General features: G+C 40.5%; 1 protein-coding gene across 1 annotated transcript in view; it reads right to left on the reverse strand.

The window, feature by feature from the left end:
- The window catches only part of LOC126330555 (transducin beta-like protein 3), a 160234-nt gene that overhangs the window by 96456 nt on the left and 41440 nt on the right, over window positions 1-22338 (reverse strand). The window contains exon 5 of the mRNA XM_049996366.1: window positions 7636-7806. Coding sequence (XP_049852323.1) covers window positions 7636-7806 — 171 coding nt within the window. The remainder of the gene's footprint in view (window positions 1-7635; window positions 7807-22338) is intronic.

Consider the following 22338-nt stretch of genomic DNA (forward strand, 5'->3'; position numbering starts at 1 on the left):
GCAAAGGTCACTATGGAAGAGCTTGGCAGAGTGATAGATTGCCTAGCTAATGGAAAGGCTCCCGGTGAAGATGGGATCCCTGCAGAGATAATTAAGTATAATGAGCCTGTCCTTCTACAGCATCTAAATTCACTTCCACAACCATCTGGAAAGAAGGCTATGTCCCACTAAGTATGCAAAATTCAAAGATTGTTACTTTGTATACAGAAAGGAGACAGAAGTGATTGCAACAATTACCGAGGCATTTTACTGTTGAGTGTAGCTGGGAAGGCTTACGCAAGAGTCATCCTAATGCGATTGCAATTCCTAGCATCTAGAATCTACCCAGAATCTCAATGCGGCTTCAGACCTGGTTGATCTACCGAGGACATGATTTTTTCTCTATCACAACTGCAAAAGAAGTGCTGTGAGCAGCAGAGACCACTGTATATTGCTTTTGTTGATCTCAGCAAAGCATTTGATTTAGTGAGCAGAATTGGGCTCTTCACGTTGCAGCAGCAGATTGGATGCCCACCTAAACTACAGTGAATTACTGTCTCTTTCCATGAGAAAATGCAAGCAACAGCCTGTTTCAATGGGAAAACATCAGAATCATTCCCCATAAACAGCGGAGTAAAGCACAGATGTGTGTTAGCTCCTACTCTGTTTGGCATTTTCTTTTCCTTTCTGGTGATATTTGCTTTTGAAGACTGTAAGGAGGGAGTGTATTTACATACAAGGTCTGATGGAAATCTCTTAACATGGCCCGTCTCAAGGACACGACCAAAGTCAATACAATTGTTATTCGCGAGTGGTTATATGCAGGCGATGCAGCTTTGGTAGCAGACTCAGAGGTTCATCTGCAGTATCTAATCAACAAGTTATCACATGCATGTGGAAAATTTGGTCTTACCATCAGCATCCAAAAGACTAAAATCATGGCACAGGGAACCACCAATCGTCCATCCGTCAGCATTGACAGCAATCCTCTCCAGGTAGTTGATGGTTTTACCTACTTGGGATCTACAATAGCTCCCAACTTATCTGTGGACACTGAGATTACCAACAGAATTGCAAAAGCATCGGCTGTCATGGGTAGGTTGAAGAACAGAGTATGTCGCCCTAACCGCCGTCTGCTTCACGTCTTCTGTGCAGCGAGCTACCTTAATTTAAGTATTATCTGTATTTTTCTTACTTGTCACTTCTTCTTCTGCGTGTTTTTGCTTTTAGGAAGCTTTAATAGTCGAGTGCTATTAAGTGTTCCATAGATCTCGTGTTTGTTTTGAATACAGTCAGGGAGAGTCCCTTTAGTCAGCCATAGTGCCAGTAGCGTCAGTGTCGCCCTAACCGCCGTCTGCTTCACGTCTTCTGTGCAGCCAGCTACCTTAATCTAAGTATTATCTGTATTTTTCTTACTTGTCACTTCTTCTTCTGCGTGTTTTTGCTTTTAGGAAGCTTTAATAGTAGAGTGCTATTAAGTGTTCCATAGATCTCGTGTTTGTTTTGAATACAGTCAGAGAGTCCCTTTAGTCAGCCATAGTGCTAGTAGTGCTAGTGTTTGTTTTCAATACCGTCCAGAGACAGGTAGTGCTATTTTCCTTGTTTCTACAAGAAGTGGTTAGCAATCACAGTTTAGTCAATAATCAACCGCCTTTAGTGAATTAGCAGTCTAGTTAAAAGCTGATTAACACTCTATAGTAAATTGATTTCTTAGGATGGCTAGGATGTGTGGCTGCTGTGTACGGACGCAGGAGGAGCTGGCCACTCTTCGCGAACAGCTGAGCGTGTTGATGGCCGCGGTCAGCCGTCTTCAGGCTGCTGCCTCGGAGTGTAGCGGCAGTGGGGAGTCTGGTGCGTCGCATAGTGCACCCCAGGTGTTAGATGCTTTACCCACTGTCCCTGCTGTCGAGACATCTTCGCGGGTACCGGGCGCGGTTGGGCCACCCTCTCCCCAAGGGGACTGGCGGGTTCAGCGGCGTTCGCGGCGCACGAGGCGGAGGGTCAATGTGGAGGCTAGCCGTGTGGCATCGCCCGCTCTGCCTGTGAGTGGACATGTGGCTGCTCCTTCAGCAAGGTCCGAGCAGGCACACGGGGGGAGGGGTTTATTAGTTATTGGGAGCTCCAACGTTAGGCGGGTGATGGAGCCCCTTAGGGAAATAGCGGAAAGGTCGGGGAAGAAGGCCAGTGTTCTCTCTGTCTGCTTGCCGGGGGGTCTCATCCGAGATGTGGAGGAGGCCCTACCGGCGGCGATAGAGAGCACTGGGTGCACCCGACTGCAAATTGTTGCTCATGTCGGCACCAATGACTCTTGCCGTCTCGGTTCAGAGGTCATCCTCAGTTCGTACAGGCGGTTGGCAGAGTTGGTGAAGGTGGAAAGCCTCGCTCGCGGGGTGGAATCAGAGCTAACTATTTGTAGTATCGTTCCGAGAACCGATCGCGGTCCTCTGGTTTGGAGCCGAGTGGAAGGCTTAAACCAGAGGCTCAGACGATTCTGCGGAGAGCTGGGGTGCAAATTTCTCGACCTCCGCTATCGGGTGGAGAAATGTAGGGTCCCCCTGAATAGGTCAGGCGTGCACTACACGCCGGAAGCGGCTACGAGGGTAGCGGAGTACGTGTGGAGTGCACATGGGGTTTTTTTAGGTTAGAGAATTCCCTCCCTAGGCCCGACAAGACGCCTCCTGAGACGCGGCAAGGCAGGAGTAGGCAAAATGCAACAAGGAATAACAATATTAATGTGCTAATAGTAAACTGCAGGAGCGTCTATAGAAAGGTCCCAGAACTGCTCTCATTAATAAACGGTCACAACGCCCATATAGTACTAGGAACAGAAAGTTGGCTGAAATCACATGTAAACAGTAATGAAATCCTAAACTCTGATTGGAATGTATACCGCAGAGATAGGCTGGACAGTGAAGGGGGAGGAGTGTTTATAGCGATAAGAAGTGCAATAGTATCGAAGGAAATTGACGGAGATTCGAATTGTGAAATGATTTGGGTGAAGGTCACAGTTAAAGCAGGCTCAGACATGGTAATTGGATGTCTCTATAGGCCCCCGGGCTCAGCAGCTGTTGTGGCTCAGCACCTGAAGAATAATTTGGAAAATATTTCGAGTAGATTTCCCCACCATGTTATAGTTCTGGGTGGAGATTTTAATTTGCCGGATATAGACTGGGAGACTCAAACGTTCATAACGGGTGGCAGGGACAAAGAATCCAGTGAAATATTTTTAAGTGCTTTATCTGAAAACTACCTTGAGCAGTTAAACAGAAAACCGACTCGTGGTGATAATATATTAGACCTTCTGGTGACAAACAGACCCGAACTATTTGAATCAGTTAATGCAGAACAGGGAATCAGCGACCATAAAGCGGTTACTGCGTCGATGATTTCAGCCGTAAATAGAAATATTAAAAAAGGTAGGAAGATTTTTCTGTTTAGCAAAAGTGACAAAAAGCAGATTACAGAGTACCTGACGGCTCAACACAAAAGTTTTGTCTCAAGTGCAGATAGTGTTGAGGATCAGTGGACAAAGTTCAAAACCATGGTACAATATGCGTTAGATGAGTATGTGCCAAGCAAGATCGTAAGAGATGGAAAAGAGCCACCGTGGTACAACAACGGAGTTAGAAAACTGCTGCGGAAGCAAAGGGAACTTCACAGCAAACATAAACATAGCCAAAGCCTTGCAGACAAACAAAAATTACGCGAAGCGAAATGTAGTGTGAGGAGGGCTATGCGAGAGGCTTTCAATGAATTCGAAAGTAAAGTTCTATGTACTGACTTGGCAGAAAATCCTAAGAAATTTTGGTCCTATGTCAAAGCGGTAGGTGGATCAAAACAAAATGTCCAGACACTCTGTGACCAAAATGGTACTGAAACAGAGGATGACAGACTAAAGGCCGAATTACTAAATGTCTTCTTCCAAAGCTGTTTCACAGAGGAAGACTGCACTGTGCTTCCTTCTCTAGATTGTCGCACAGTTGACAAAATGGTAGATATCAAAGTAGACGACAGAGGGATAGAGAAACAATTAAAATCACTCAAAAGAGGAAAGGCCGCTGGTCCTGATGGGATACCAGTTCGATTTTACACAGAGTACGCGAAGGAACTTGCCCCCCTTCTTGCAGCGGTGTACCGTAGGTCTCTAGAAGAGCGAAGCGTTCCAAAGGATTGGAAAAGGGCACAGGTCATCCCTGTTCTCAAGAAGGGACGTCGAACAGATGTGCAGAACTATAGACCTATATCTCTAACGTCGATCAGTTGTAGAATTTTGGAACACGTATTATGTTCGAGTATAATGTCTTTTCTGGAGACTATAAATCTACTCTGTAGGAATCAGCATGGGTTTCGAAAAAGACGATCCTGTGAAACCCAGCTCGCGCTATTCGTCCACGAGACTCAGAGGGCCTTAGACACGGGTTCACAGGTAGATGCCGTGTTTCTTGACTTCCGCAAGGCGTTTGACACAGTTCCCCACAGTCGTTTAATGAACAAAGTAAGAGCATACGGACTATCAGATCAATTGTGTGATTGGATTGAGGAGTTCCTAGATAACAGAATGCAGCACGTCATTCTCAATGGAGAGAAGTCTTCCGAAGTAAGAGTGATTTCAGGTGTGCCGCAGGGGAGTGTCATAGGACCGTTGCTATTCACAATATACATAAATGACCTGGTGGATGACATCGGAAGTTCACTGAGGCTTTTTGCAGATGATGCTGTGGTGTATCGAGAGGTTGCAACAATTGAAAATTGTACTGAAATGCAGGAGGATCTGCAGCGAATTGACGCATGGTGCACGGAATGGCAATTGAATCTCAATGTAGCGAAGTGTAATGTGATGCGAATACATAGAAAGATAGGTCCCTTATCATTTAGCTACAAAATAGCAGGTCAGCAACTGGAAGCAGTTAATTCCATAAATTATCTGGGAGTACGCATTAGGAGTGATTTAAAATGGAATGATCATATGAAGTTGATCGTCGGTAAAGCAGATGCCAGACTGAGATTCATTGGAAGAATCCTAAGGAAATGCAATCCGACAACAAAGGAAGTAGGTTACAGTACTCTTGTTCGCCCAATGCTTGAATACTGCTCAGCAGTGTGGGATCCGCACCAGGTAGGGTTGATAGAAGAGATAGAGAAGATCCAACGGAGAGCAGCGTGCTTCGTTACAGGATCATTTAGTAATTGCGAAAGCGTTACGGAGATGATAGATAAACTCCAGTGGAAGACTCTGCACGAGAGATGCTCAGTAGCTCGGTACGGGCTTTTGTTAAAGTTTCGAGAACATACCTTCACCGAAGAGTCAAGCAGTATATTGCTCCCTCCTACGTATATCTCGCGAAGAGACCATGAGGATAAAATCAGAGAGATTAGAGCCCACACAGAAGCATACCGACAATCCTTCTTTCCACGTACAATACGAGACTGGAATAGAAGGGAGAACCGATAGAGGTACTCCGCCACACACCGTCAGGTGGCTTGCGGAGTACGGATGTAGATGTAGATGTAGAAGAATGGACTACTCACATTAAAAACTAAATTGCAAGTATATAACACTTGTGTTATCATCACCCTTTTGTATAACTGTGAGACATGGACAACTCTTATTAAACACAAATCCAGACTGAACAGCTTCCATCTCCATTGTATCTGGAGAATCCTTCAGATCTCTTTGAAGGATAGAGTACCCAACACCGAAATATTACGGCTCGCAAGCACAACCAGCATTCATGCACTCCTGAGCCACTAACGTCTAAGGTGACTGGGACATGTCAGGCGTACGGATCCTGAGCGAATACCGAAAAAAGTGCTGCATGGAGAACATCAAGAGGGTGTGAGGCCAGTAGTAAGAGAGCACATACACTTCAAAGGACGCCTGCAAGAGTGATCTGACCAAGGCCAGCATCGATCCAAGGCAGTGGGAAAATACAGCTGGTGAACATGTCAAGAGGTGGCAAGCTGTGCACAATGGGGTTGAGCTTGCAGAGAACGAACACATGCAAGAAAAAATAAGGAATAGGGCAAGACAGAAGGAGAGAGCAACATCTAGTGCAAGTCCTTCACATTTCAGGTGTCCAAACTGCAGTAAAGACTGCCACTCTTGCATGGGACTTTTCAGCCATAGCAGATGTTGCAGAGTTTGAACCAAGTATGCTACACTATCATCCTTTGAGGATGGACAGATGCCATTAATTCATTGTCCCTACACCAAAAAAATGAGATCTCAGTATTGTCTACCAACCTGATAACTGAAATAATGCCAACTTCACAAGTTCTGTTCTGTGATCTTTGCTTTAACTTTACTTCAATAACACAAGTACTGTAGCTCAAGATTCTCAGCATAAATGTTCGTAAAATTGCCTTAGTACCACATAACGAGTTATTTAAAAAGTGCTAAGAATAATACTGGTACTTTTTTTTCTACTTTCACTTTATTATATTACTGGTTTTTGTGACTGACTGCCTTTACCTTGCATCGGCTTGGTGTGCAGCATTCCAACATTGTTCCCTCATTCTGAGTGCTAAAGTATTTGTAAATATTATTCTGAAGAGTAATACCTAAATTTTAAGTCAGAATAGGCAACCCATATTTCTTTGGGTAAGGCTTAACGTGATGTTATGCATTTGGGTGGTTGGTACATTGTGTCTCATTTTCAGTAATCATAGTACTTTATCTCAGCATTACCTTTTCCCAACTAATATAGTATTTTACCCTGAAAGCCATAAAATATTTTATTTTCTGCAAGATTATTTTTTATCATTACGCATACGTTCCAATTATGGCTCATGGTTTGTACATACTTCTAAATTATGTAAATTCTTGTTCATGCTGTAGCGCTGTAAGGATGTAGGAGTTTGTGCGTGCATGGTTATTTCTTTCTTTCTTTCTTTCTTTCTGTTAGCTTGGAGGAGGGCACTGTCCACAAGACTAGCTTGTTCATGCAGACCCTGAACGCTCAACAGCTGGTTCCCTTTACTCCTATTATTTATATAAATTACTGTTAGAATAATCAATTGATTAAACAGTGTAGTTGCCCACTGTGGAATGGCAAACATTCTATTTCTTTAAATTAATTACCTCTTTCTCTTTAAGTAACTTGTGAGCATTTTAACACTTCAGTTTTGTTTTGAATTTACACTATGATTACCCACACAAATATCTTCACAATCAGTTTGAGAAAAGAGAGGAAACCTTGTAGAATACCTCCCCTATCAAATTAGACATGTCATAGCAGACTCATTACACAGATAGAGACAAGATTTTACAAACATGGGAAGATGTATCTTTTATTTTTTTATATTTATACAACCATTCAATATGGTTTTACTTCAGGAAACACCCCCCCCCCCCCACACACACACACATTCAAAACAAAACATAAAGCAGCTGGAATCAATAATAATATATACTATATTAATAATATACTAAACATAGTATATTTACCAACATTTGCTTCTAATAATTCTGTACGGTCCTCATATTTGGGAAGGAAATTGCAAAACTTAAGAGCACACAAAAATCTATTGAATGAGACAGAATACCAAAACAGCTCAGAAGGTAAAGATATTTACGAAGTGTAGTGAATGAATTACATATGTTATTAATAACATGAATCACAACTAGCATATAGCTGTCAATTGTGTGACTTTTACCTGATAAGATATTTACTATTATGGTCAAATGTCATATCCGTTACTTTACTGAAATGGCCAGTTAATGTCACTTCTAACAGCCCACTCTGCAATCCCCATCCATGTATAACTCCATAATCAGATGCTGCAAACACCTGGGGTGAAGTTCTCAGTGGACGAAACTTCAAAACACTGAAAATGTACATGTAGTGTTAACGTTTTCATTCTTTGTAGATCCATAGTTCCTTATAAATTCTGATAACAACAATCTCAATAGATAAAAATGTTTAGTTCTGCAAATAAGATACACATGACATTTCCAAATAAGGTACTATTCACAGCTAATTAAGGCCAGCAAATTCAATAAAAAGTATTCATGAACCACAAAAGTTCAATAAAATCAAGTTTAAGTTAGCATTCCAACATCTATCACTTTTCACTTAAACCTACTACTCTTATAAATTCATTAAGAGGAATTTTATTTATTTATTTTTTAATTCACCACATCAGCTGTACAGTACAACAGATAGAGGACAAAACACAAGTATTTATCACCTTATACTGTGATTTAAACATATGTTTCAAGGAAATAGGTAAACAGAATCTGTAAGACTAAACCCTACCATTTTTTCTCAATTACATTCCATGTAATTTGTATATAGTTACATCGAAAATGAAAATTTCAGATTCCATTTCACAGAACACAGCTTCAACATATGATCCTCTGCTAAAGACCAGGAAATGTAGAAAGGGGTGCAAACAGTTTTATAGGTAAATAGAGATAAATATATTTGTAGCATGGGTCAAGTCACAGATTCCCAGTATTGATTTTAAGTGCTGGAAACAATAACTTTATTGCAAAATAAACATCCTTCAGTGGTCAAAAATAGATAGAGATAAATGTCATGAAATCTCAAGCTTCAAATCTGGCATTTTATGTTCTCAGATACGTTTTTTGGTCACCTCTAAATCACTGCACACAGAAGTAAGAATGTTCTTTCAAAATGATAAAAGGCATTTCATTTCCATTTTGCATGGTCTAATGTCATAGTTGACCTGTTTACTATTAATTAAATATTCAAAAAACTTAAAACTTAATTTTACACAAACAATCACTACTCAGATGTCTTATGAACCTTAACTGTGATAGTGACCAGTGCTTTCCTCTCCCACAACTATCCTACAGACCTTGTCCACGAACAGATCTCCCAAGCAATACATTCCTCCCCGTCCAACAACAGTGTTCCTACCCCCAGACCACACAGAAGCATCCCCCTTGTCACCCAATATTATCCTGGCCTCGAATACATCAACAAATTACTTCGCCAGGGATATGTCTTTCTCAAGTCAACCTCTGAAATGAGATCATCCCTTGACAAAATTCTCCCCACACCACCCAGAGTTGCCTTTCGATACCCCCCTAACCTCCATAACATCCTTGTCAAACCCTACAATATTCCCAGACTACCTTCTCTACCCAGCGGTTCCTACCCCTGTAACCGACCCCACTGCAAAACCTGCCCCATGCATCCCCCCACAACTACCTATTCCAGCCCCGCTACTGGTAAAACGTACACAATTCAAGGCAGGGCCACATGTGAAACAACAAATGTCATTTATCAGCTGACATGCCTGCACTGCACAGCCTTTTACATTGGTATGACAACAACTAAACTGGCTGAGCACATGAACAGACACAGACGAACTGTCAGCCTAGGAGATGTCCAATACCCAGTAGCAGAGCATGGCCTCCAGCATAATTCTAGGGACCTAGGAACCTGCTACACCGTATGTGCCATTTGGCTTCTCCTACCCAACACCAGCCCCTCGGAACTGCGGAGATGGGAACTTGCACTCCAACACATCCTTTCATCCTGACATCCCCCTGGGCTGAACCTACGTTAAACAACCTCACTCCCATTTACTCTTCACTTTCCCTTTCCTCTTTAGCCATTCATGCATCTTTTCATCCTATATAGTTGTGTTTATCTTTATACTATACCTCTTTACTTCTGTATGCATCCTCTTTGGTTTGAAGCTGGCACAGTACTTACAATAGAATATCTTTGGCTTCCCTCTGACAACCATGACTCCATCCTTGTTACCCTCCCTGTTTCCCTTTCCCTGTTGCTTCATAACCTGAGTTGTGAGTAACTGAATCCACTTTCCCTTCTTCCCTTTCTTTCCCCTCTCTCCTCCCTGATGAAGGAACATTTGTTCCGAAATCTAGGAACATAAATTTTCGGTTCTGTTTTTTGTGTATCTATCGGCTGTACTGAGCTGAGGTAAGTACTGGCCAGCCCCTCTATCTCTTTGTTAGTATTTGTTTCACATCTTTATATAAGACTTTTCATTAATCATTTAACTGTGATACTGTTAGACAAATAACTCCCATGCTTTCAGATTGAAGCCACAGTGTTGCTTAGTTAAGTAGGTTTCATTAGTCGCATATCTATGAGAGCCCACCCTCCAGTAATCGGAAACCTGCTCAGTACTGCATTTATAAATCAACTTAGCACTTCTACAAAAGAAATCAATATACCAGAAATGTGACACAGCCTTCAATTAAATTATTCTTGTTTTGCCATATTTGTGTCAACCCCTTCAATCCTGTAACTAAGATTGCTGCCTATACTATTACCACAATACCTATTGTTATCACACACTTTCCATTGGTAACCAGACTCTCCAATCTTTAATAAGCAGAAGGCAAATGAGTTCAGCGTCAACTTAGGCAGTCAAGTACCATTATCACTAGCTATCTACATGTGGGGTGCAGTTTGCTTCACACACTCCGCGCATCCCAATCACAACTCGTGAAAAATTGTCCAACTGTACAGGATCCCCACCACAAAAAATTTAAATTATTAGTGATATCTACATCTATACTCTGCCAACAACTGTGAAGTGCATGGCAGAGGGTACTTCCATTGTACCACTGTATTGGGATTTCTTCCAATTCCATTCACATATGGAGTGGTGCAAGAATGATTACTCTGTGCATGATTTTACTAGTCTAAACTTGTCTTCCTGGTCTCTTTAGAAATTACTGGCAAAAAGTTATAGTTTATTCCATGACTCCTGACTGAATACTGGTTCTTAAAACTTTATAACTAGGTTTTCACAGGACAGCTAACGTTTATTATCAAGTGTCTACCAGTTAAGCATACTGATTACACTCCGATGTGGGTCAAACAATCCTGTGACCATTCGTGCTGTCTCCCTCCACATACATTCAGTATCCCCTGTTAGTCCTATTTGATAAGGGTTCCACACACATGAGCAACATTCTAAAAGGGTAACACAAGTGTCTTGTATGGAATCTCTTTTGTAGTCACCAGAGCATCATGAGTGCTGCAGGCCACCTATTAACATTTCCCAGTAGACATCTAGCAGAACACATGATAGAAGGTAGTTGCTCCAATTGATGGAAGAAGTTGTTGGGGTTTCAACAGTGCCATAATATTGTGCAGAGGACTGAACATAAAATAAGATACAGACTGCTTAATCCAATTATTTTACTGTTATTTTATGTTGTATTTTAACAAAGGACACTGACAGAAAAAAATCCCAGTACCAAGAAATAGTTAACGTCGAGAAATGAAATTTTCGAATTACATTTGTCTAGGTATATTTAAATAATCATTGTTGCAAGTTCACAAGTTAATGTAAGTGCAATAAAAACTATTGAAAATACGAAACTTTGGTACATTAATAACTAGAGTTAACTACCAGAACGTGAAATCAAACACGTATGCATTGTGTCACACAGGTGCTTGATGTCAGTTTGTGGGATGGAGTTCCATGCCTGTTGCACTTTGTAGGTCAATAAAGGGATGGTTAACACAGTTGTGGATGACACTAGAGTTGTCATTCAATGATGTCCCATATGTTCCCAACTGGAGACAGATCTGATGATTGAGCATGAAATGGCAACATGTCAACAGTTTGTAGAGAGAGCATGTTGGATTAAAATGGCGGTATGTGGGTGAGTGTTATCCTGTTGGAAAACACCCCTTGGAATGCTGTTTATCAATGGCAGCACAACAGGTCAAAACACCAGATTGGCGTACAAATCCGTAGTCAGGGAGCATGGGATAACCACGGGGGAGCTCTTGTTATCATACAAAATCATAGAGCACAACTCCAAGTGTAGCTCCATTTTGTCTAGGCTGCAGACAGGTTGGTTGCACGTGTTCATCTGGCCTCCTCCTAACCAACAAATGGTCATCACTGGCACCCAGGCAGAACCAGTTTTCATCAGAAAACACAACAGACCTCCACTGTACGTTCCAATGAGTTCTTGCTTGACACCACCAAAGCCACAATTGCTACTGGTTTGGCACGCTACAGGGTGTCTGGCTCAGAGCTGTCCCTGAAGAAACCAATTTGTACCAGTTCGTTATGTCACTGTGATGCCAACTGCAGTTCGAATTGCTGCTGCAAACACAATATGATGCACCATGGCCATACGCTGAGCACAATGGTCTTCCCTCTCAGTAATGCCTCGCAGCAGTCCGGAAACTAGTCCTCTCGCAATCGTATCTTCTCATGACCACTGCTGCCAGCAGTCATGCACAGTGGCTATATTCCTACCAAGCCTTGTTGCAATACTGCAGAAGGAACATCCAGCTTCTCATAGCCCTATTACATGACCTCATTCGAACTCAGTGAGCTGCTGACAATGGTATCATTGCCATCTTAAAGATATTCTTCACTAACATCAATTCACTACATCTGATCTCAAAGATAACTAATGTTCATGACCATTGTAACACCTATAGTGCCTCTCAGTGTTGAAAAAACAAAAATAGCTCCCAAATTAGCTCCCATGTCCTTAAAATATCAATTCACGAAATGACCTCAAGTCCCTCCACAAGTAGTAATTACAAAAAATAAATAAAAAACAAACAGAGGGAAATATCTAGAATAGAAAGCAAAAGAAAAGAAAAGGAAAATTGAATCATAAATTTCAGAAACATGGGAAGGGGGAAAAACAGTAGAAGATATTAAAATATTAGTTATTCTAATATGTAAGAAAATCAATATTATAGTCGTAGAACGTAGGTCTGCGACACGAAAGATAGTGTTTATTAAAGTATAAATAGCCATATGTTGTAATTACGATACTCCAGTCTCTAGTCTGTCTAGTTCTAAAGTTATTTAGGACATACAGCTTTAGAGAACAACAACTGGGACTTTATTAAATGGGGATCAAGAGTAGATTGTGACGAGATTGTTTTGAGGATTGTCAGTTCAAGACTTTAATTTGGACATTTATCAGATTAGATAAATGGGAAGGTGAATAGTAATCTCTTTGGCTTTAATGTCAATTCGTGTGAATATTTAAACGCTTTACTGATTTGAGAATTTTAACCGGATTCGGACTTTGAATTGTGATAGTGGGAAACTTTAATTTCACGCGACTAGTGATCATAGTTAATGACAGTTTGCGGATATTAAATAGAAATAACTTATTTACCGAAAGTGACAGGACATTATCTAATATCTCTGATGCATGTGGCACTCCTACTTAGACATCTAATTAAAGAACTGCTGTGAATGAGATTGTATGAGTGAACCTATTTATTAATAATTCTTGTCAATAAACTGGCATTGTTAATTTGAAACATAATACAAGTATTGAACATTAATTTAACTTAGATTAATAAACTTTAAGGTTATGTGATCTATACCAAGAACAAACTAGCGAGTCGTAACTAAAACAATTGAACAAAAGGTTAAAGTATCGTCATCTGTAAACATTGGTAGTAAAGCTACTAAAGATTTTTTTCTCTCAGAGTTGGGAAGACAATACGTGTAGTGACCCACGTTTAACATTGGGTTTTAAAAGTAATCAAACTGATACTTAGCCGGGACAATATTAAATAAAAGTAAAACCCTCCAATGACAGTCAATGTGTAAAAAATAAAATCAAACTTTCACCTATTAGATGAAAAAGCAAAAACAGAAAAAGGGCTGCTACATCATTCCAGAGTTTACTTAAAGCAAACCTGACTTGCATCCTCATGATCATGCTACTAATGCCACTCTTTTACATCTGGAACAAAATTTGAATAGAAGTCATCTTTCAGATGCAGAAACACACCTACCAACTTTCATTTATCTTGCATAACTCTCCTTGGTGTTGGGATTTTTTCTTCTGTCAGAGTATTTACATTTTTTAAGGCTCTTGTACATTTTCCCTGAAGATGGGATCTTTTTCTCAAAATGGAATGAATTTTATGCTATTGACTCTAATTTTAATATATTACTTTCACAGGCACATTTTTGCACTTTCTCACTTCAACTACATGCCTTGTGTCTTTAACAACTTGTGTCCTAAGGTGCAATCTCCAACAGTCTACTTCTGAAAGTATATATCTCTGCATATAGTCCAATTATCTACCAGTTTCCTCTATACTTCTATGGACCCATTCTCCTTCTTTGCTGTCCTGTTGGCTCCTGCTTCACCTATGTCTCTTGGCCTTTTTCAACTTATCTTCAATCATACCTCTTCCTTTTGCCTGATGATTTCTTTGGGCCCAAAAATTGAAAGTTGTTTCTATTTCTGTGTCTCCAGCCAAAGAATTAGGAGTACATTAAGAAAATTAAGAAGGAAAAAACAAAATAAGCAGATGTAGCTGCCATGATTAATGTTAATAAATAAAACCACATTATGTTACCCTAATGTAAGGTTAATATTAAATCTTCAAAATCTAAAATCATAATCTTCTTTGCAGCTATATTAACATTATACTTTTTGCATCTTATACTAGAGAAAAAGCTCAAAAAAAAGTTTTGCATCTCCTGTATATATTTGAATCTTTGTGTAACAACGAAAATAGTTAATTTTTGACAATATATCTGATTGGGCAGGTAAAAAGTCTATTCACCAATCAGCAGCAGGAAAACACACATATAAAAAAAGGTTTTAAGTATTCAAGCTTTCAGAGCCAGTGGCTCCTTCTTCTGGCAGAAGTGTTCAAGTGGATGGAAGAAGGGTAAAGGAAAAGGAGTGGAGAGGTTTAGGAAAAGGGGAAGAGTTCGGAAAAGTCACCCAAAACCATGGATTAGGGGAGACTACCCATTCCTTCACCCCTCTTTTGAATTTTTGTGGACACAGATTCAGGGGAGAGTGTAGGTTGGGGGAGAGGGGGGAGCGGGGGCTAGAGAATGGAATAATAAGTATAATGAAAATTAATTGTTCTGACTATTCAAGGAGTCACATACAAGTTGATTCCATAACAACATTACAAACTTTTAGGGATGATGGAGAAAGGTAAATGCAACAATTTGAGGTTTGGAAATGACTCGAGTTAAAAGTTGTAAGTGAAAACTGTTCTGATAACTCTGACTGTGAAATACTTGGGCCAGTACTGGTTGTTGCTAAGATCGTAGGGTAGGTACCTTTCAGACATGGCAGTATGGACCAAATTTTAAAAAATGTCTAATAAACATGGGCTCCAAAAAGCATTCCTTAAGATCTATGAGCACTTATTCACCTTTACTACTGTGAAACACATCTCTTCTACCGAACAATTTGGACTCTAAAATGCATTCCTTGTGAAACAAGTCTCTTGTATGCTCATAGCTCTTAAGGTATGCATCTCAGAGCCTATGTTTCTTAGATGTTCATATTAGCACCTCTGAAAGTTACTTACACTACAATCTTAGCCACAATAGTACTGGTACATCTTTTCCACTGACAGAGGTATCAGAACGATTTTCACTTCTGGTATGCAACATGGTTTTTCCAGGCCAGAGTCCCTTACCTCATTTACTCTCATCCACTATCCCTGAAAGTTTGTAACATTATCACTGAATCACGCTGTATAATCACTGCATGCATCCAAACATAACATATGCCATACAGAGAAACAGAATCGAAAGTTACATCCTTAAGAATCCACCAAGCATTTTACACAATAATCAGTCTCCACTGACTTATTTATTTATATGTGAAATCATGTTTATGAAATGTGATACAAGTCACAGCAATTGTTGAAGAGGGATATACCTTTTTGTTAAATTAATGTTGTAAAAATACACATGCACTGTAAAGGACAGTAGTTTTTAACAGTGATCTCCATTTTTCAATATATGTGTACTTACAGGACAAAGTATGTATACAAAATTAAACTTATATCTGGTATAAACTTATCTCCATAAATTCAGCAACAGGATAAAAACAATTCTGGGGCATTATACTGGTAACTTTCTCTCTTGTAATTTACACTATGTGTTCAAAAGTATCCAGACACCTGGCTGAAAATGACTTACAAGATCGTGGTGCCATCCATCGGTAATGCTGGAATTTAGTACGGTGTTGGCCCACCCTTAGTCTTGATGACAGCTTCCACTTTCGCAGACACGTTCAATCAGGTGCTGGAAGGTTTCTTGGGGAATGGCAGCCCATTCTTCACAGAGTGCTGCACTGAGGAGAGGTATCAATAACGTTCGGTGAGGCCTGGTATGCAGTCGGCGTTCCAAAACATCCCAAAGGTGCTCTACAGGATTCAGGTCAGGACTCTGTGCAGGCAAGTCCATTTCAGGGATATTAATGTCATTTCACCATGCCCCCACAGGCCGTGTATTATGAACAGGTGCTCGATTGTGTTAAAAGATGCAATCACCATCCCCTAATTGCTCTTCAACAGTGGGAAGCAAGATGGTGCTTCAAACTTCAATGTAGGCCTGTGGTGTGACTGTGCTACATAAAACAATAAGGGGTGCAAGCCTCCTCCACAAAAAACATGACCACACCATAACACCACCACCTCCGAATTCTACTGTTGGCACTACACACACTGGCAAATAACGTTCACCGGGCATTCACCATACCAACACCCTGCCATCGGATCGCCACACTGTGTACCGTGATTTGTCACTACACACAATGTTTTTACACTGTTCAATCGTCCAATATTTATGCTCCTTACACCAAGAGAGGCATCATTTGGCATTTACCGGCATGATGTGTGGTTTATGAGCAGCCACTCAACCATGAAATCCAAGTTTTCTCACCTCTCACCTAACAGTCATAGTACTTGCAGTGGATCCTGATGCAGTTTGGAATTCCTGTGTGATGGTCTTGATAGATGTCTGCCTATTACACATAGCAGCCCTCTTCCACTGTCAGAGGTCTCTGTAAGACAACAGACAAGGTCAGCCTGTATGCTTTTGTGCTGTACGTGTCCCTTCATGTTTCCACTTCACTGTCACATCGAAAACAGTGGACCTAGGGAAGTTTAGGAGTGTGGAAATCTCATGTACAGACGTATGACACAAGTGAGATGCAATGACCTGACCACATTTGAAGTATCAGAGTTTCGCGGACTGCGCCATTTTGCTCTCTCACGACATCTAATGACTATTGCGGTCACTGATATGGAGTACCTGGCAGTAGGTGGCAGCACAATGCACCTACAACTTATGTTTTGTGGGGTGTCCGGATACTTTTGATCACATAGTGTATTATAGAGTAGGCTACCAATGTGCATCATCCTATTGTGGCATTTACTCAGTCTCTGTATGAGTACGGTTGTGGCGATCATGCACATTATTTGTTACAAAGAGATTTACAAGTGAAACAGTCCATAGTATGTATATATCAGAGATTTACAAATGACACAGTCTGTGGGATAAATAAGCATAAACAAGCTCCTCAGCAGGCCATGAAGGCCCAAGGGATATCTACCAGCCACCATGTCATTCTTTGCCTTGTGGTGTCATGCAAATGTGGTACGGAGGGGTGTGTGCTCAGTACACCTCTCTTCCGGCCATTCCAGACTACGGAGCTGTTACTACTAAGTCAAGTAGCTCCTCAATCACTTTGTGAGGCTGAGTGCACCCCGTACCAATTCTACCACCAAGTAAAAATTTTTGGCAGTAGTGGGAATCGAATCTGGGGCCCCTGCATGGCAGCCACCTACACTGACCAATCAGCTACAGAGGCGGACTTTTATGCCTAGGACAGTTAGAATTCCCCCTTCTTTGAAGGTTGGCTTGGGAGGTGGATTTGCTACGAATGTATCATTATCCTGTCAATTTGCTTTTGTACAACAATTATTTTCTACGTCTACGTTGGTACTCTGCAAACCACTGTAAAGTTCATCGCAGATGGTATGTCCAGTTATTTGGTTTTCGTCTTGTTTCATTAACATGTTGTTGTTGTCTTCAGTCCTGAGACTGGTTTGATGCAGCTCTCCATGCTACTCTATTCTGTGCAAGCTGCTTCATCTCCCAGTACCTACTGCAACCTACATCCTTCTGAATCTGCTTAGTGTACTCATCTCTCGGTCTCCCTCTACGATTTTTACCCTCCACGCTACCCTCCAATGCTAAATTTGTGATCCCTTGATGCCTCAAAACATGTCCTACCAACCGATCCCTTCTTCTAGTCAAGTTGTGCCACAAACTTCTCTTCTCCCCAATCCTATTCAATACTTCCTCATTAGTTATGTGATCTACCCACCCAATCTTCAACATTCTTCTGTAACACCACATTTCAAAAGCTTCTATTCTCTTCTTGTCCAAACTAGTTATCGTCCATGTTTCACTTCCATACATGGCTACACTCCAAACAAATACTTTCATAAACGACTTCCTGATACATAAATCTATATTCGATGTTAACAAATTTCTCTTCTTGAGAAACGCTTTCCTTGCCATTGCCAGTCTACATTTTATATCCTCTCTACTTCGACCATCATCAGTTATTTTACTTCCTAAACAGCAAAACTCCTTTACTACTTTAAGTGTCTCATTTCCTAATCTAATTCCCTCAGCATCACCTGATTTAATTTGACTACATTCCATTATCCTCGTTTTGCTTTTATTAATGTTCATCTTATATCCTCCTTTCAAGACACTGTCCATTCCGTTCAACTGCTCTTCCAAGTCCTTTGCCGTCTCTGACAGAATTACAATGTCATCGGCGAACCTCAAAGTTTTTACTTCGTCTCCATGATTTTTAATACCTACTCCAAATTTTTCTTTTGTTTCCTTTACTGCTTGCTCAATATACAGATTGAATAACATCGGGGAGAGGCTACAACCCTGTCTCACTCCTTTCCCAACCACTGCTTCCCTTCCATGCCCCTCGACTCTTATGACTGCCATCTGGTTTCTGTACAAATTATAAATAGCCTTTCACTCCCTGTATTTTACCCCTGCCACCTTTAGAATTTGAAAAAGAGTATTCCAGTCAACATTGTCAAAAGCTTTCTCTAAGTCTACAAATGCTAGAAACGTAGGTTTGCCTTTTCTATGCAGCATAATTAATGTAATCTTCCCTTCGGTGATCCCTAGAGGAGAGATGTGTAGGGGGTTGTAATATACTCCTAAAGTCATAATTTAAAGCTTGTTTTTGAAACTTTGTAAGTAGTAATTCTCACGACAGTTTATGTCTGTCAATAAGTCTCTGCCAGTTCAGTTTCTTCAGCACCTCTGTGACACTCTCCCACGGGTCAAACCAACCTGTGACAATTTGTGCTGCCCATCTCTGTATACATTCAATATTCGCTGTTAATCCTGTCTGGTACAGATCCTGCACACTTGAGCAGTACTCTAGAATGTGTCAAATGAATGATTTGTAAGCAATCCTCTTTGTAGACTGATTGCATTTCCCCAGTATTCTACCAATAGACAGAAGTCTACCACATGTTTTAACCACGACTGAGCCTAGATAAGCATTCCATTTCCCCTACCAAATGTTACACTCAGATATTTGTACGAATTGGCACATTCCAAATGTGACATTCTTTCATTTTGTAAATTGCACAATTTTGAACATTTAAAGCAAGTTGCCGATCTTATCAATATCTGACTGAATTTTTATGCAGCTTCTTTCAGACATTACTTTATTATAAATAACTGAAACACCTGCTAAAAGTCTGGGGTTGTCTGCAAGGTACGAGGGTGGTTTGAAAAGTTATCACAATGGAATAGAAAAAAAAGTAATTACATCACTGAAACGTTTTTTTGTTCCTGAATGTAGTCACCTTGTAGATTAATGCAACTGGTCCAATGATGTTCCAGTGCTTTGATCCCATCTCAAAAATTAGTTTATTCCAGGCCTGCAAAATAGTTGTCAACTCTGGCTATCAGTTCTTTGTTTGAAGTGAATTTTCGTCCACCAAGAAAAATTCTGTCAGAAAAAGTCTTTCGGAGCCATATCAGATGAACAGGGCGGGTTTGGCACCAATTCATACGTAATTTTGCCATGGCAACTGCACATGTGTGCAGCCACATCAAGAGCCACAGGACCCATATTGCAGATAATTTTTTTTATTTCTAATTCTTTAGTTAAAAAGTGATACACTCTTTCAGATGACATCTTGGCACGCGCGAGCAATTCCAAGCACTTGTGATCAGCGCTCCTCCATGACCATCTTGTGAACTTTTGCAATGATTTCTGGAGTAGTGACAGTGACACATCTTGGCCGACCACTGTGCGGATCTTCATCTAAGCCCTCCCGACCAAATTTAAATTCATTTGTCCACTTCGTGACAGTTGAATATGAAGGAGATGTCCTTTGCTTTCATGTCTTTCTTTATGAAGTACTTAATCACTGCTTGAAACTAGGTTTTTACCATCTTCATACATCACTGTACAGGAACACCAACAGAGCCATGTCACCACCACAGCTCTATTCCAAAAGCACTGCGTGGCATGTGTTTAAAGGCAACAGTGCAATGAATATCACGCTAGCACTGACCTCTCATGATGATTCCAAGAACATTTCAAACCATCCTCATATGCAAAAATATATTAAAAACAAAGATTCCAAGACTTACCAAGCGGGAAAGCGCCGGTAGATAGGCACAATGAATAAAACACACAAACACACACACAGAATTTGAGCTTTCGCAACCGGCGGCTGCTTCGTCAGGAAAGAGGGAAGGAAAAGGAAAGATGAAAGGATGTGGGTTTTAAGGGAGAGGGTAAGGAGTCATTCCAATCCCGGGAGCAAAAAGACTTACCTTAGGGGGAAAAAAGGATAGGTATATACTCGCGCGCGCGCGCACACACACACACACACACACGCATATCCATCCATACATACACAGACACCTATCCTTTTTTCCCCTTAAGGTAAGTCTTTCCGCTCCTGGGATTGGAATGACTCCTTACCCTCTCCCTTAAAACCCACATCCTTTCATCTTTCCTTTTCCTTCCCTCTTTCCTGACGAAGCAGCCCCCGGTTGCGAAAGCTCAAATTCTGTGTGTGTGTTTGTGTGTTTTATTCATTGTGCCTATCTACCGGCGCTTTCCCGCTTGGTACCGGCGCTTTCCCGCTTGGTAAGTCTTGGAATCTTTGTTTTTAATATATTTTTCCCATGTGGAAGTTTATTTCTATTTTATTTACATCCTCATATACAATATGAACAACAGAGATACCAACAGACTTCCCTGTCGCTCACCCAAAGTTACTTTTATATGTGACAATGACTCTCCATCCTAGATAAAACACTGTGTCCTCACTGCCAAAAAATCCTCAATCCCATCACAAATTTCCCTTGATACCCCATATGAAAATACTTAATCTACCTGACTGCCTTGATCCAAAGCTTTCAACATGTCATGCGAGAAGAGTGAAAGTCAGGTTTCACATTAATGTTTCCAGAATCTGTGCTAGTTGGCATATGTTCCAAGATTCTACAGCAAAGTGATGTTAAGGATGCTGGACAATAGTTTTGTGCATCACTTCTACGATTCTTTTTGTAGATGGGTAAGACCAGTATTATCTTCCAGCCACTGGACACAGTTTTTTGTTCAAAGGAACTATGACAGATTATAATTAGAAGAGGGACTAACTCAGTCCCAAATTCAGTACAGAATCTGACAGGGATTCCATCAAGACCTGGAGTTTCATTCAATTTCAACAATTTCAGTTGTTTCTCAACCACTGACACTAACACTAATTTCACTCATCTTTTCAGTGGTATGAGGATTACATTGGGGCAATTTGTAAAGAAAAATTTCGAAATGGAGTTAAGCATTTCAGTTTTTGCTTCACTACCCTCAATTTCAGTTCCTGTCTAATTTGTTGGGGACACTAGCGTGGGTGTCACTATCAGCCTTTACATATGACCAGAATTTCTTTGGGTTCTGTGAAAGATAATTTGACAATATTCTGCTACAGGCATTACACATAGCTTTCTCTATATATAAACGGGTTTCATTCAGCATCTCTCTACCTATAGGCCTATGCTTTGTTTTAGACCTTTTATGCACTAATCCCTGTTTCTTTAAAGTTTCCTTACAGTGACTGTATACCATGGAGGAACTCTCCCATTATGGGCTGTTCTACTGGGTACATATCTATCCAGTGCAAGGTCAACTATTCTTTTATGCTTGAACCATAGTTCATCTATGTGAGTTGAAAGTTTCAAGTTCCTCATTGAAATATGACACTACTGATATTTTATCTAGTTTATCTCTCTACTTGTTTTAGATGTCCATTGCAATTTGGTAATCATTGTTGCCACAATCATCTCATGGTCACTGATATCATTTTTGATGCAGACATCTTCAAAGTGGTCATGTTTATTTGTTGCCATTAGATCCAATCCGAACTATCTGTTTTTGGTAGTTTTCAGAGAAGACGTTTAGTAATGTTTCACTAATAAAACTGTAATTTTACCAATTGATTGTTGGATGATTAAAGCTTCCATTGATGATTATGTTATGATTCAGAAACTTATGTACAAGCACAC

Source organism: Schistocerca gregaria, chromosome 2, assembly GCF_023897955.1.
Source record: "Schistocerca gregaria isolate iqSchGreg1 chromosome 2, iqSchGreg1.2, whole genome shotgun sequence".
NCBI classification, from domain to species: Eukaryota; Metazoa; Arthropoda; class Insecta; order Orthoptera; family Acrididae; genus Schistocerca; species Schistocerca gregaria.